General features: G+C 41.7%; 1 protein-coding gene across 4 annotated transcripts in view; it reads right to left on the bottom strand.

Moving 5' to 3' along the window:
* Positions 1–7,298: 7,298 nt before the first annotated feature.
* The window catches only part of LIN54 (lin-54 DREAM MuvB core complex component), a 620,706-nt gene continuing 612,236 nt past the window's right edge, over positions 7,299–15,768 (bottom strand). For 3 of the 4 annotated variants that reach the window (XM_086961987.1, XM_086961989.1, XM_086961991.1), the window contains one exon: positions 13,180–14,553. In XM_086961987.1, the coding sequence (XP_086818113.1) occupies positions 14,361–14,553 (193 nt within the window). In that variant the 3' untranslated portion in view covers positions 13,180–14,360. Of the gene's footprint in view, positions 14,554–15,768 lie in introns of all 4 variants that reach the window. The other variant, XM_086961988.1, reaches the window with a different exon arrangement.

Here is a 15,768-nt window from a genome sequence, read left to right as displayed (position 1 = left end):
GGCTGGGGCCAAGTCAGTTGTTGTCGTCCTGTTAGCAGCTGCACGGCGGGTCCTCTTCCACTTAGTCATCTTTCTTCTTTTCTTTTCGGGATCTGAGGAAGGATTGTTTAGGGAGCCCCTAAATACTGAATTTAGGGGCGTTACAGGTAGGGCAAGGGCAGGGACCAATAGGTCCCTGTCCTGGGGTGGGTACACCCCCTAGCCTGCACCCTCTCCTGTGGGAGAGGGGCAGGAGCCTAGCTGTGATTGGGCAGGGCTCCCCATCTTCAAGATGGCCGGAGCCCGGGGTTGTGCTTCACCTCGTCTACCCCACCTGAAGGGTGGGGTTGGCACAGGCTGGCACCCCCCCCTTCCTGACGTAGTTTTCCCCGCCAGTGTTCCCGCCAGAGTGGGGGTCAGAACTGGTGGGGGCCAGTTGCTGGGTACAGCAAATGGTCTGGAGAAGCTCACAGAGGCGGCATGCCTTTGAAGCTTCCCCCTGCCCATCCTGGGGGAGGCGACCTAGCACCTCGCCAAGGATGCGCATTGTTGCAGGCCCAGTAGAGCGGGGGGCTCTCCACCCAGGGGTCCAGCAACATGTCTGCTGTGTGGCAGCCTCTCAGCCCAGACGTGGATTGGTTAGGTTTTCAGAGGGCATCTCTAAGATGCCCTCTGGTGCATTGTACATTAAATCACACACTGGCATCAGTGCAGGTTTAATGTGCTGAGGAGTTTGGTACCAAACTTGTCAGTCTTCAGTGTAGCCATTATGGTGCTGTGGAGTTCGTAATGACACTCTGCCAGCACCATATACTCTTAATGGCATCACTGCACTTACAGTGCCCAGGAATGGCCCTGGGTACTGTAGGGGCACAGGGCTCATGCACCTGTGCCGACACCTCTGGCATAGGGCACCCAGCAAGAGGGGTGAAAAGTATGCCAGGGCAGTGGGTTCTGTGGGCATGGCACACAGGGATGTGTGCCATGTCGACTCTTAGTTTAGTTTTGTACGTAGACACTCAGCCTGCAAAGGCAGTGTGTGGGTGTCAGGGTACAGGGCCCCTGAGGGTGGCACAATAAGTGCTGCAGTCCTCAGGGTCTTCTCTGGTCACCATGCCCTGGGTATCTAGGTACCATTTACTAGGGGCTGATAGGTGGCCAGAGATGCCAATTGGGTTTTAGTTTCAACACAGTTTTTAGGGAAGGAACACAGGCCCTGGGTAACTGGTTGGCAGGAACCCAGGGCACACTCAGTCAAAGCACATCAGCAGTTCAGAAAAAAGTGGGGGCATACCAGTGCAAGAAAGATGGCACTTTCTCACAGGCCTGAAGGGGTTCCCAGATGGGAACTGCTCGGTATTGAACACCTGGGAGATGTGTGGAGAGGGCAGGCTCTAATCATATTTCAGGAACTGCAGAAAGAATATGGGATGGTAGAGTCAGAGGCATGCACAGAGGCAGCATATACTGGAGGGTGAACAATTGCCAGAGCAAGCGCCAAATAAAGACCGCTTACTTTTGGATCCCATGTCAGACCAAGCCATCTCGCTGCACTATAGGAAATTAATGAACAAATCCCCTGACCCTCTGAAGGCTCTACATGAAGTATGAGAAGGAGACATTGGACTTATTGAGGATGATGACTGCGTGGAGGCAGTACAGAACCCTAAAGATGTTGCTATACAGGTCAACTTCAGTTGATTCAGGTGGGGATACTTCACACATCTTATTATTATAGAGCACTTCTACACCGGCTGGGGAGATGCGATATGGATCTATGCGCCAGGGGATTTGGCACGGTGGGTTCTTTCTTCCACATATTGTGGGACTGTCCTGAAATCCAACAATACTGGAGGGGTGTGGTGCAAGTTATGGCCCAGGTCACTGGACTAGATTTATCATTGGAGGCTCCTCCTGAGTGTTAGGGTGAGGAAGTAAGGCCCACATATCAGAAGATATAGCTAGCGTGCCGGAGTTATTAAGCGGACAGGGCATGGGGAATAGGTGGACCCCCTTGGGTAGCAGATTGGGAAACCGATCTAGACTGGTGTCGAAGGGCGGAACATTGGTTGCCCAATTATAAGGGAGAAAGTTTGGGAAATTGGAGTCACAATAGAGGATAATGGGTGGTTGCCACACAATACAAGCGACATTCTGATAGTTAAACCCTGGTCATGGAGTCAACTTTGCACTACCGTGATGTTGATGTGCATGTACCTTGGGGACTTCTCGCTTGATCCTGGTGGATATTGTGACTGAACTGTGACGTGTATCTTTGCAATGCCTACTGTGCATATGATCGATCAAGTATGTTTATTGTACAATTAACAACTATTTAATAAAAAGATTTACCACCCCAAATAAAGAATCTGCTGCTTTGCTTCACTACTTCATTACTCTAAGACTTTGATGACAACATTGTCAGATGAAGATTAACTTTTCTTCTTTACCTTATTTTCACAACCTACATACAACACATTAATTTAGGTACATGATTTTAAGCTAGCACACAAAAGGTATATATTTACAAACAATACTCTGCACTATCATCTCATTTACTTTTAAACAAAATAGGGATTGTACTCTCAATTTTGTGGATGATTTCCATTTTGAAGGGGTATGTTGACATCATAATAAAATGATAAAGCTATTGCAGAACTAATAGTTAATATTATGCCTATAGTATTAACCCACTGATACTATATGAATAATAATATAATCATTCGACTGATACCAAAAGATCTGGAAGCCTGCATTTGTCACTGGTATCTTTTAGCTCACTTGAGTGATACATTCCGAGTCAGAGACTTGGAAGGACACCTCAAAGGAGCAGTCATGCCTCTCTATTGAGAAGGAAACAATCGGGGATGACAGAGCTCAATATGGCCATATCGGTACGCCTGCAATTTCCAAGGTACGTGTCGGTGTGCAAGTGTGGTACATACATTTTTAACCTGGTAAAAATAACAAAAGGGTCTAGTTAGACTAGGATCACAGTGTCTTGAGATAAAAGCAACCACTGAAAGGTGTTAATGACTGATATGTCTTACTATCTTCTTAATTTTGTTAACTAGTGGATATAAATGTTATTTCTTTGAAAAGTTTCATATAGCGCTATCATGACTCTTGTTATAATGAACCATCAGATGACGTGACATACTGATTAGAATTTCCACGAGACACAGGTAATGAATAAATATCCACAAATAATAAAACTAGTATTGGTGTGTGTGCCTAAGTCTAGAATTTATTTACCTTCGGTTCCTCACGTAATAACCTCCATATCTGACATGTAAAATGTCTTAATCAAAGAACAGGCTTCTTAACTTCAAAAAGGCTCTTTTTGGTAGAGACAATTTAACCACAGATGCCTCAACTTTTAAGTATTCCCTAAGCCTCAGACTCGATCTGAAAATTTTTCAAGTGTCCCTGACCCCAGGTGGCGCCTGTGGCTCCGGCTTGGACTTGACGTGCGTGGGCCTTTATAGGCGCCACCCCAAGCTCACTAACATTATTTGCTTTTTGACTCGTCTATGCCCGCAGACGTGGAACCAAGCAAATCAATCGTGACTAGTGTGCTGATCTGTAAGATGGAATATTGTTTATAAGAGCCAGGTTCAAAGAACTGGGAGGCAGGAGGTACGCAAGAGGGAAAACATATTGTAGCACCCCTTGGGGAAACACATCACAGCTAGTGATGTGAGGACTGGCTGGTCTAGCACCTGTTAAAAGGCTGAAAGCGCCGGCAGGTATCCTCCAATTGAGTCCAAAAAAAGGCCTTACAGGGCTAGGCACTACACAAAGAACAACACTTTGGACAGCTTGGCATGGAGTAGGTCAATCCATTTTAGAAGAACACCAGGCCTCAAACATACCCCAACGGCAGGCATATTCAGATTTGGTTGAGCCCATCAGGAAAAACTGGTCTTGGTTTTTTTGTGTTCCTATACAGTGAGGACCTGGCTTGGCAGTTTGGGCTAGCCTGTTCCTAATGGAGCAGGGTCAAGACTAATTTGCACATTTGACTGGGTACCAACTGAGGTGACATGGTGGGCTAAAGAATGTTGTGCTGGAATGCTACCCTCAAACAATTGCCAGTATTTAGACTTATTGCAAGCATCATCCCCATTTGTGTTTCATGCCAAGATGACATCGACAACAAACAACTTCAGGAGGAAGGTTGAAAGCAGTGACCTGTCGCCGCTCAATCTCCAAGCATGGAAGCATCCGTGCAGTTATACCATACTCTACATGCCCAATATGGGGTTACTAGCATGACTTGGGCCCAGTTGGTCCAGAACTCATTCAGAAATTTAGGCATGCACAGTATTGTTGTGAAGGCATACAAAAACCCTGAGTTCTACTCTATACCAACTTACCTTTGATGGATGATAGGCAGGCTTTCAATGCCAAGTGTATGGCTTTCAGCTCCAGGTTGATATGGAGCAAGATCCAGCTGGAGACAGGACACAGCAGATCTCCCAGATAGTTTTCTCAACCCAGAGGCAAAGCATCAGTCACCACAGTGAGCTCTGGGTAGTTAAAGAGAGGCATCTTTTGCGGACCAAATCACGATCCCACAGCCACTACTACAGATCTTTTGCAGTCTCCTCTGAAATCTGGACCAGACAGAAAGATCCCCCTGGTGCTGAGCAAACTAGAACTTCTGATCCAACTGCAGACCCCACATATGGCATCTGGCATGCATGATGAGCAGGATGCAGGAGTCCATCAGTCCCAGCAGCCTTAGAGTCATCCTCACTTAGATCCAGGACAGGGATTGAAACACTGGCATCATTGCCCCAATGTCTTGGACTCGTTGTTCCAGGGTATTGGCCCGAAACTGCATTGTGTCCAGAAGGGCTCTGATAAAGGGGAGCATTTGTATAGGAGTTGTGTGCAACTTCAGCACATTGATAGTGAACCCCTAGGACATCAGTAGGTTTGCCTTAGTCTGGAGGTGGGTGATGACTGCCTGGGGAGAGCCCGCCATCAACAACCTGTGGAACTGGTATGCAATCAGGGCTGTGATGTGACAAATACAAGAATGAGAGCAACAAAGAGAAGATCAAACATTTTTAAAGCATGGCATATCATCCGCAAGGGTCTCAAAGCACTGGAGTTGCTAGCTGCTTCTCAGTGCTTTGTTCATTCAAACAGCCATGACTGAATTCCCGGAACGATGCAGCGTTCCTGAGGTGCAGGGGAAGGTCGATCCAGGTGAGAACAGAAGCGTCCTCAATTGAATTGACATTGTGTGTTGGTTAATGTTAGAAGCGTCCTAGCTGTTGGATCGGCGGATCCAGGGGTGTCTGTGAGGAAAAGGAGGCAAATTCCAGGCGTTTAGTCAGTTGGTAGAAGGTCATTCGTTAGTTGATGTATGCTGGTCCTTCAATATGGAAGGCTTGAATGTGTGGGTCAGCATCCTGAACTGGTATCTCTTCTGGATCAAGAGCCATTGTAGCTTCTTGAGGTGCGGGGTGATGAGTCTGTTTAGGGAGGTCAAGGATGAGTCTTGCGGCTGCATTTTGTATTGTCTGTAGTCTCTTCAGAAGTCGCACAGTGATTCCTATGTAAAGAGTTACCATAGTTGAGTCTGCTGGTGACAAGGGCTTGAGAGACGGTCCTCCTGGTGTAGACTGGGAGCCACTTGAAGATATTATGGAGCATGCGTAGGGTGTGGAAGCAGCTGGACGAGACTGCTTTTGCCTGTTTCTGCATAGATAACTTGCTGTCCAAGAAGATGTGAGTGTGGTCTGTCAGCGCGGGGAAGGGCTGAGTTCAGCAGGTCACCCAGTGTTGTTCCGTGGTGAAGTGGTCCTGTTAAAGATGAGGACTTCTGTTTTGTCGGAGTTCAGCTTGAGACAGTTGTCCTTCATCCAGTTGGCGACGTTCATCATACATCTGTGGAAGTTGGTTCTGTTGGTGGAGAGGTCGTGTGACAACGAGAGAATGAGCTGTGTCGTCAGCATAGGCGATGATGTTGAGCCCGTGCGATCAGAATGCATTGTCCGGGGAGTCATGTACTTGTTGAAGAGGATGGGGCTGAGGGACGATCCTTGTGGGACACCGCAGATCTCCTTGGGTTCCGAGGTGAATGGTGGGAGATGGATTCACTGGGTTCTTCTGCTGAGGTATGAGGTGATTCATTTTATTTATTTATTTATAAAGTTTTATATAGCGCGAACAAGATCCCGAAGGATGGACCATCTTTTTTGTGTTTCTCTCAAATGGGTACCCAATGTCTTTTGCTGGATTTCAACATATGTGCCTTTGAGGGAATCTCACAAGATTCCAATTTGGTGGAGTCTGTTGATAAAGATAGAGTGGGAGACTGTGTTTAGGGCGGCTAACGGGTCCAGGGAGGATGAGGGCTGCTGTTTCGCTGTGGTTTGGGAGGGCCCTGATTTCGTCAGTAGCTGATATTAGGGCTGTCTTGGTGCTATGGTTGGTTTGGAATCCGGATTGATAGGGGCCCAGGAGGCTGTGGTGTTTCAAGTATTCATTGAGTTGCTGGTTGATTGCCTTTTCGGGAACCTTCACCGGAAAGGGGAGCAGGGCGATGGGCTGGTAGTTCTTCGCATCTGCTGAGTCAGCAGAGGCTTTCTTCAGGTGGGCCTCACTTCAGCATGTTACCAGTCCTTAGGGAAGGAGACCATGGTGATGGAGGTGTTCATGACTTTCTTGAGCTCGTCGCCAATCATGTTTCTATAGAAGTAGAAGATGTGGTAGGGACATGGGTCTGTGGGTGCTCCAGAGTGTACGAAGTTCATGATGGAGACTGCGGCTTGAGTTGTGAGAGGGTCCCAACGGCTGAGAAGGTGTTTGGGGTTTGTGCTTGTCGGTATGGGTATGAGTAGACTGATGCTTGCGGTAGCAGGGGTTCCAGGAGAATCAAAGATCAGGGATCATCTGAGAGAGGTCACTTTTAATCCTAGGGGTAGCAAGGAGTATGTGATCCAACTTCCTTGGCTCCTTTTGCAACTGATCACCTACGGCTTGTAGGAGATGACTGGAAACTAAGAGGCTGATAAACATCAGGGAAAGCTTGTGTACAGAAAGAGAACCATTATTGAGGATTCTTTGAAACCTAGACACGGACTGGTAGAAATACTACATGTGATGAGAAATCTTCCAGAAAGAAAAGGGCAAAAAGAGGTGCTAAATTATAACATGACAATTATGAGGAGTACCGAACTAGGCAGCCGTACCTTAATGTAAGCAATTTTCTGAAAGTGTTTAAATTGCTTTGTATGATGACAAAACTTACTGAAAACATTCATGAATAAAACAACTTGCAGATATGTATAGAATTAATATTTTGAGATTCATTTTTTATTTACTCCATTTTTTTTTACAAACCACTCAGCATATGTTGTCTCTGTACAACTAAAATGACTGGTATACATTTTCCTTTAAAATGAAGAACAAAACATTAATTCAGTACAGAATAGTAGAAATGTTTATTCTCTGTGATTGCTAGCTTTTCTTTTTACAATATAGAAAGTGTACTCTTAGAACAGTCTCCTAAATACAAGTGTAATTGTTCTACTGTTAGATGTTAACAGGACTAGAAAATTAAATCCCTTCCCGATATATTTAACAAACTTAGCGAACATGACCAGCATTCTAGTTCTGAAATTTGATGCAATTGGCTGAGGAAGCACGAAAAGTTCAGTATGCATTACAGAAACACAAGATTAATACTTCGAGACAGCTCTGTGGAAACAAATGAAAAAAGACCACCTGACAGCACCATCAAATCTATACAAGCAAAATATTCTGAAACAATGACTTCATACATAATCTACAACTGTTATCCAAATGTTACAAACTTTTTCAGCACAATGTATACATACACAGAACGGTGTAATTAAAATAAAATTACATAATATGTACAAAATGAAACAAGTGCTTTCAGTTCTAGATAAAGACAAAGTCTTTAATTTGTTGAAAATAACCTGATTAGATATAACTTAGTACTATTTTACATTTATACAAAGTTACCCAACAAATTATAGTGTCACAGAAATATGGAGAATGGGTTTGGGCATCTATAATTAGTTACAGCAATTAAAGTAGAAAAATATGTTTAACAGACACACAAGAATTCCCTTTATTTAACAGTGATTTTAGGAAGTTTGGGTAAACGTCGGCGGGAGATCAAAAACCAAATACATCTTTGAAATCCCTCTTCAAAATGTCACATGAACATATTTTTGAGTGTGGTATATACATAACTAACTGGCTGTGGTTAAATGCCCATTTTCATTGAGTTGGTGGAGTCTTAAAATTCAATTTCCTGGAAAGCTGATTGAAAATTGATTTGCCTTGGGCTTGTACATGAATACACAGAAGATACAACATGGCAATGACATCCTGGAGTGATACAATCCCATCTGCTGTATTTTCCAAGAGTCTTATTTCTACCTCTGCAGATATCAAAACAATCTGTCGATGCCTCAATCAATCATCCTACCATGACACAGAGCAAAGAACGCACATTCTTATTACTTGTGCTAAACCATGCTACATTTGCTCTATTAAGCACTTACAAGAAAAGCATTAAAGGGTGAATTATAAACAACATTAAATGCCCAATCATCATTCAGTCTATTTTCAGTAGTGTCTAGTTTTGGTAGATTTAGGCTTGAGGTATAGGGATAATGCTATATTATACACCACAGCCAATGCACACTTGGTACTTCTAGCACTATGATGATTTAAGATTTCATGAGAGCCTTTGGGGATGTGGGACCCAAACATGCTGTTGACTATCTAGGGTAAAATCAGATTTTGTAAGAGAACATCATATTATTTTGTTATATGTGAAGTGAGAGACACGTCCATGGCATAGCAAACCTACCCGTGGAAATTACTTTTTTCATTATTTTGTCTCAGATGTCATATGCAAACATTCAAGTATGCTGTGAATACCAAGAACCCCTACACATAAGGCAACATTCTGTTGTCAGGACAACTTGCTTGTTTAGTAGTGTCAATCGTCTACAGTAAAAACGTCTGTTGCTGACAACAAAACTGGACATGAAACCACCACAAATCAAATCAGTAGCACATCACCTCATGGAAACAAAACCCCTTAAAAAATGTACCATATCATACACCTTGGTTGAAGAGAAATGTTTCATTTGACACAGAATTTTACAGACTCTTAGGCATCATTGTTGTGAATCTCTTCGGACTCTAGGCTCAAATTATAAAAGGCCAGATTTATGGGTCAGTAATATGCTGCCAGTGTTACTACTATATCTCCAGCCAATTTAAGACGGGCACAGGATTCAGAAGAATTTAAGCAGATGAACATTTGCACATTTCATTTTTTTTTCACTGTGGAAAAAAAAGCTTCTCCCCTGCTCCCATTAAATATGGAGTTCCCTGTTTATGTCCACCATGGAAATACATGTACTCCATTTCCAAGCACTTTCAGAGTTGAAAACGACCTGCTTTTGCAGGCAGACCCAACAGTGGAACACCCACAAACCCACTCTTGGCAAAAAAAGCTTGCCTGACGAAATTTCACATTAACAGTGGATTTCCTACATTCACAAATGCTCTTTGGAAGGGCAAAGAATCACCAATTATACCCCTTTGCATCAGGACTGGAATGTTACCCTCACAAATACATTTTATTTAGACATAAATTAAACTTACTTGCATATCTAAATACTTTAAGAGTTAGGCCCTTTGAAAGTCACTGCATGACAAAAGGATTACATTTAACTTTGGAGCCCGGTATCTGGCTCACTGTAGAGTCCATGATCACTCATCACTCACCTGATTGGTGCGTGAAATCAAAAAGTGGATAAAAATGTTAACTAAGTGTAATAAGACTATGACCCTCTTTCAAGTATAAAAGCAGGTTTTAAATCATTTTAGTCAGCGGTTGATTTCAGTTATTTGTGAATGGGGAGCTTCAGGTGCAATGGACAAAGAGAACTTCTTTCCTCTTAAACTGTGTGACAAGGGGAATAGGAACACATCTTAAAAGAAGAGGCTGGAGAGGAGGCTGCTGATACATAAGTACATGTTCAATCTTTATATCAGATGAATATCATTTGCTTATGAGAACACAGGATTCACAAAACAGAACCCTTGTGTGGCCAAAGCAAGACAAATCATCTGTACAAAATCTGCAATTTTTTTTAAATAACGGCAACCTTTCTTGGACAAAAAGTAACCAAATAACACTTTAGGAAAAATAGTGCAGTATTTTAGGCATTAGCCTCATGGTCCTGTGATGCCCAAACTGAAAAAGTTCCCAGTCCTGGGTACAAGCTAAGAATAACTGCTGGTCACTTAATTGTACCATTGACAATCTATTGCAAATAGCTCAGAACTCACAGAAGAAGTCGTATGATAAACAGCAATTCAAATTCCCCGATTGATCCGATATGACTGCTGAGAGTGTGTGTGTGTGACTAGCAGGAAGGAAAGATCCAATTGCAATGTTAGTTGAACATAGGTAAGCCAGAATCATGAAGCAAAAACCATGTTTACAATTACACCTCTAGGGCTTTTGGCACTGCTTGCACTCAGCATTAATGCAATTGGTGGCAATAAAAATATGTTTAAAGCTAAATTGCTCTAAATCAGATCTTGGCTTGAGGAGTATGTTACTCATTGACTTAGGAGCTACTAGGAATATCTAAAAACCATGGCAATGCTACCCAGTAGTCATTTGATTTGTCAAGTAAAGCTGACAACATAAAAATGATGTCACCTGGGAGCACCTGATATGTACATGGACGTACTCACGTACATCAATACATACACAAGACTGGTTTCAATCACGTGATTGATTAAAATCAAAATCATATTCTCTGATAATTTACAGAGAAGGTTAAAAGATTAACAATATCTGAATTCTAGCACTCATAAAGTTCTTAAAATTCCAAAGCCAAACATAACAAATAAATGTATCAGCAAATTACTGACTGAGCGGTGGGAAATAATATCTTAAAAAATATCCCTTATAAGGTACCTCTCCTACCCGTCTTTTTTCTTAATCTGTAATTCAGGATGTATATTTTCCGAAAGATTAGGAGTTAATGGTGATGTGAAAGGAACCCCATGCCATGCCTGAATGTGTGGATCGATTTTCTAGGGTTGTCTACTGAACAGACAAATACGTAGAACAAACAATCTATTTCTGACTTCAATGAGCGCAGTCTGGGAAAGTACATGGCAGTATACGCAAACGCTATTCAAAATACTTTTCTGCATAAGTGAAAAGGTATAGCTACTCCTACTTAAAGATCAAATAAGTGTTTCATTGCAGATTATTAGTATACGTTTTGCACAATATGTACTTTGTTTTACATCCCATGAAACAGTTCTACTAAGGGATAGCAACATCTACAAAATGAGCAAGAAAATTTTAAGTCACCAAAAAAACAAAGTTGCAAGGCAACATAAGTCCTCGAAATGCATCAGAACTCTTACATAGGGGTTTTAAGGAACCTTATAAGCCTACTTGTTTTCAGAATTATGGATGTACACAACTGAGATTTCCGTTTTTTAATCTTCTCACTGTTTGACAGCAAAGTTTCATAGTGAATCTAGTTTTATTGCCCTTCTGCACTCAAAGTAATGGGGGAAAGTGGTTCACCAAGAATTTTGGCGTTTCTGTCAATTACTCCTATATTTGCACTTAATTAAAATTCATTGTTTTGGGGACGTAAGCCATGTTTAAAAAACGAGCAGGTCACAGACTGCGCTGGTAGCACATATGCTAAGTCCTCAGTTTTTGTCCGAAACATTTCGAAATGGTGGAATGTCATCTCTAGCTGATCACGTCTCTGCTGTTGCCTCTTTGTTGCTGCAGCAGGTCTATTATGGTACCCGCTTCATAGACATTTAGCAGACTGTCAGCAGGTTGGTAAAATCTAAAGAGTAGAGTTTTCAGGTTTGCTAAAAGAGAGGGAAATTATGTTTATGTGAGACTTTTCTACAATTCACTGAAAATAATTTTGAGCAAAGGATGGGGGCTAATGCACTCCATACCACAAGAATGTTTTTTTAGTAAAAAACAAGTAGCAAATTATATTCACAAACACACCAACACAAACTTCACAAGTTGGCACAAAAATTGACATTGCTGGTAGTATCACTGTCCCCTCCTCCCCAGAGGAAGGCAGTAATAATCCAAAGATAAGCCTTTCTAAATTAGGGCTATGGTTCCTGTTTCCTCTTTTAAGACCATCTTAAGCCAAGGGAAGATTTTAGTAATTCAGGATCCAAAACTGCATGAGGCCTGTAAAGGCAGCCAATTCCCATTTTCCTGAAATCAGGTAAATCAACAATTACTTCTCTTCAGTGAAAAAAAAGCCTCTAACACTGACATTGCATACAGTGTTTCAGGCCTTTCCCCTCAATCAACAGTACTGCATCTTCGACTGATCACCGAAACATTTTGAAATACTACTCTACATATACACATCTAAATATATATTTTTTCCCTTTAGGTCCTGCAGATTTACAAATTATTTGAATGTAGAATCTCTTCAAGAGAAATACATCTGAATACTTAACTGCAGCGTATACCTTTGAAAGGGTAAAGATCACACTTCTCAAGCAGGACAATAGTAAAACCTACCAGTCCATCCCAGTTAAGTTCAGAGGTTGCAGCCGAAGAGTCTATTGACTGTCTAATAATCTCTATAACGCTGAGGTAGCAGGTGAATGGATTTCTGAGGATATATATGTAAATGGTGTAATACTTTCTACATTGGCAGTGAAGGAGGGTCTGGTGGAATACGCAACTAGAGTGGAACATGGTCCCTTCTCCTGAAGAGTGTGGGTGGGGGGGGGGGTGTAGAGCATCACAGCAAATGAATCTTCAATACTGCTTGCACCACTGACTAAAGTTTAGTGGAGGTGTACAGGCCATTCCTCAGGAAGCTCAGTTCACCCTGCAGCTACAACACCATAACTAGATGGTAAAATACAACTATTCTCTTTTGGTTAAACAGGAGTGTGTATATGGGTGAGATGTACCAACCTTAATGGGGTTACTAAGCATATGAACAATTATGCAACTTGTGTTCAATTACAACATAATGACAGCTCAAGAGAACACTAAACCACACCAGTCAAAGAACTATGGTCTGGACTACTAACTACAGAAATGAAAAATATATCGTCTGAGAAGCAAAACAAATTACTTTGGGCAATATATTTGGTGACACACTTGTATTTTCATTGTTGGGATGAAAATATTCCACATCCTTGTTTTGTTAACTGCAAATAAAATGCAGTTTGCGAAAAAGGCATACGATTCCTGAATTTACAGAACAGCCAATCACAGAGATGTAGAGGTTGTGATAAATACCCAAATACATTTTTACTTAGATTTGCCTTTTGAAGCCTTCTATTTTTTACTCACAAGAATGTATCACTGTGTGCTTATAGACAAAATGCCATTGTAAGTGCATGTCCCTCACTCCCTATATCAGTAAATAAAATTGACTCCTATTCTACATATTGTGGTTAAAATAACTAGCTTTGGGTAAATCGGCATATCATATATTTAAATCTAAATAGGCAAACATATTGGTGTTTATTGCTTACATGCAATGTATGGGACTTTATGCTGCATACAGACCCATACAGTGATGGATATTTTACTGTTGTAATACCAAACAACCGATTCCTCTCCCAAACACCTTTGTGTTTTAAAGAAAAATTGTAAAGAAACCAGAGTTAAAAATAATTCACACCATTAGACCATTAAAAGAATGCTGTGGTTTAGAACATTAAAATATTGTGGACATCAGCTATTTGGGATAGTGTCCAAATAATACATGTATATTAAAATTGCATGGTATGACTTTACTTCTTTTTCAGTCAATCAATATCGAGTTTTAAGATCAAACATTTTCCTTAAACACAAATGTTACTTCATGAAGCATGCTCAATAATTAGTGCACACTTTGTTGTTTGGTTTCCTTTCACTGTTGACACTGTAGGAGTCTTGCTGTGTTGTTGAAAATGGATTCTCTTACATTACTCTACTTTGAGTTTTAGACACATCGGTTTGTGGAACATGTGTGTGTGTGTGCATTAATCAACAACCCCAAAGCCCTACCCCCAAACTTCACTGCCGGATGTTGTGAAAATAGATACAGGTTTAATAACAAGAGATATATTTGATTTCTTTAAAGAGTCTCTTCATAAAATGTCTTAATTCAATATCAAGCTTTGCAAGTCAATTTAAAAAGCACCATGTAGACAGGGTGAAGCACAAACAAGCCCTCATCTGCTGCACAACTACGATGGCGTTGTGCCGCACTCTCTCGGGGCTGGCTCCTTCCTCCTCAGCATCTCGACTGAGTTCTCTTTGGGGACACTAATTGTGCAAGTCAGCAAAACGAGTCACTTTTGGCTTTTCCTGCAGAGTTAATGACTCTCATTAGACACCGACCAAACTCCTCCAAGATCAGGCGCTCTGCAGCGGCCTTCGACATCCCCGTTTTCTCAGCGTGCTCCGCCTGTGAGAGAAGGCAGTCGCACGTCGCGTTTGTAACTTCCTTTGTCACAAATGTGAACGGCAATCTGTGATGTAAATAAAAAAAGAAATTTACTTGCAAGATACATGGATTCTGAAAATATATACCTATGTGCAGCATTAAAGAAGCGGATTCATTGACTGCTTTAACCAGGACACATTATAAGGACATTTTGCTTGCTATTTTCTGTATGCAAACATTTTCAGAAACTGAGAGTGTACAGAAAACTCCTATACCCACAATGCCAATGCCTTGGTCTTGTGGTTAGTTTAAGAGGTTGAAGGTCTGCAGGTATTCCATTTGTGTCCCATACCAGCATAAAGGAAATGATCTCCATAGTGGCCGAGTTCATCTAGAGACTCAACAACCACAGACGCCCTGTTAGTATGTCGAGTCCATTGCAGTTACAGTCTCCTATTGGAATAATGACTCTCTAAAAAAAAAAAAAAGGTGGCGTATAAAACACCGGCAATATTGTGGAAAGCTTAAACCAACTTAATACTAAACATGGTGATCAAGAAAGATTTCACATTCGAATTGGAACTTCAGTGCCAAGGTGTTAGTCTTGCTAGGTGAAACTCCCATTGGTTTGCAGCGTCGTCTGGATGTTTTGACTAAATATGCGGAGGACCACTGTTTGAAAATCAATATTGCTAAAAGCAAAATTTTAGTTTTTCGCAAGAAAGGTTTTCCAATAAAGAAAGGGTATAAGTGGCTGTTGGGGCAGGAAGAACTTGAATTGGTCAATACATATCTGTATCTGGGGAAGGTTTTCTCAAAAAATGGGCGTGACTCAGAGCACATCAAAAGGTGTGTTGGCAAGGCCGCCTCCCAGGCCGGAGCTCTAAATAGATTTTATAAGACCTGTGGGAGACGTCATTTTAATCATGTTCTGACAGTATTTAAGGTTAAAATCCCCCCCCCGACATTAACTTATGCTGCAGAAGTTTTTGATAGGAATTACTGGCTCTCTTTTGATAAGGCTGAAGGCCGGTTTTTCCGTCAAATTTGTAATTTAAATTCCTTGGCTGCCCCACATTTTCTTCGTCTGGAATTCCATTTAGTTTCTTCTTATATTTCGTCTTTGGCAGCGGTTCTGAGGTGGGGGAACTCACTTTTTTGGGGGGATGAGGGCACCCTAAGGGCTGCCTTGAAGTTGGAAATTTTTGCAAAATTAAAAGATAAATCAGCTTTTTTTTAGATCATTCGCCAATGCAAACCATTTATTTGGGCTTAATTTAAACTGTGATTTACCCATGCC

This window comes from Lissotriton vulgaris, chromosome 3_1 (genome assembly GCF_964263255.1).
Source record: "Lissotriton vulgaris chromosome 3_1, aLisVul1.2, whole genome shotgun sequence".
NCBI classification, from domain to species: domain Eukaryota; kingdom Metazoa; phylum Chordata; class Amphibia; order Caudata; family Salamandridae; genus Lissotriton; species Lissotriton vulgaris.
The sequence above is the reverse complement of the archived record's forward strand: the minus strand, read 5'-3'. Positions and strand labels throughout refer to the sequence as shown.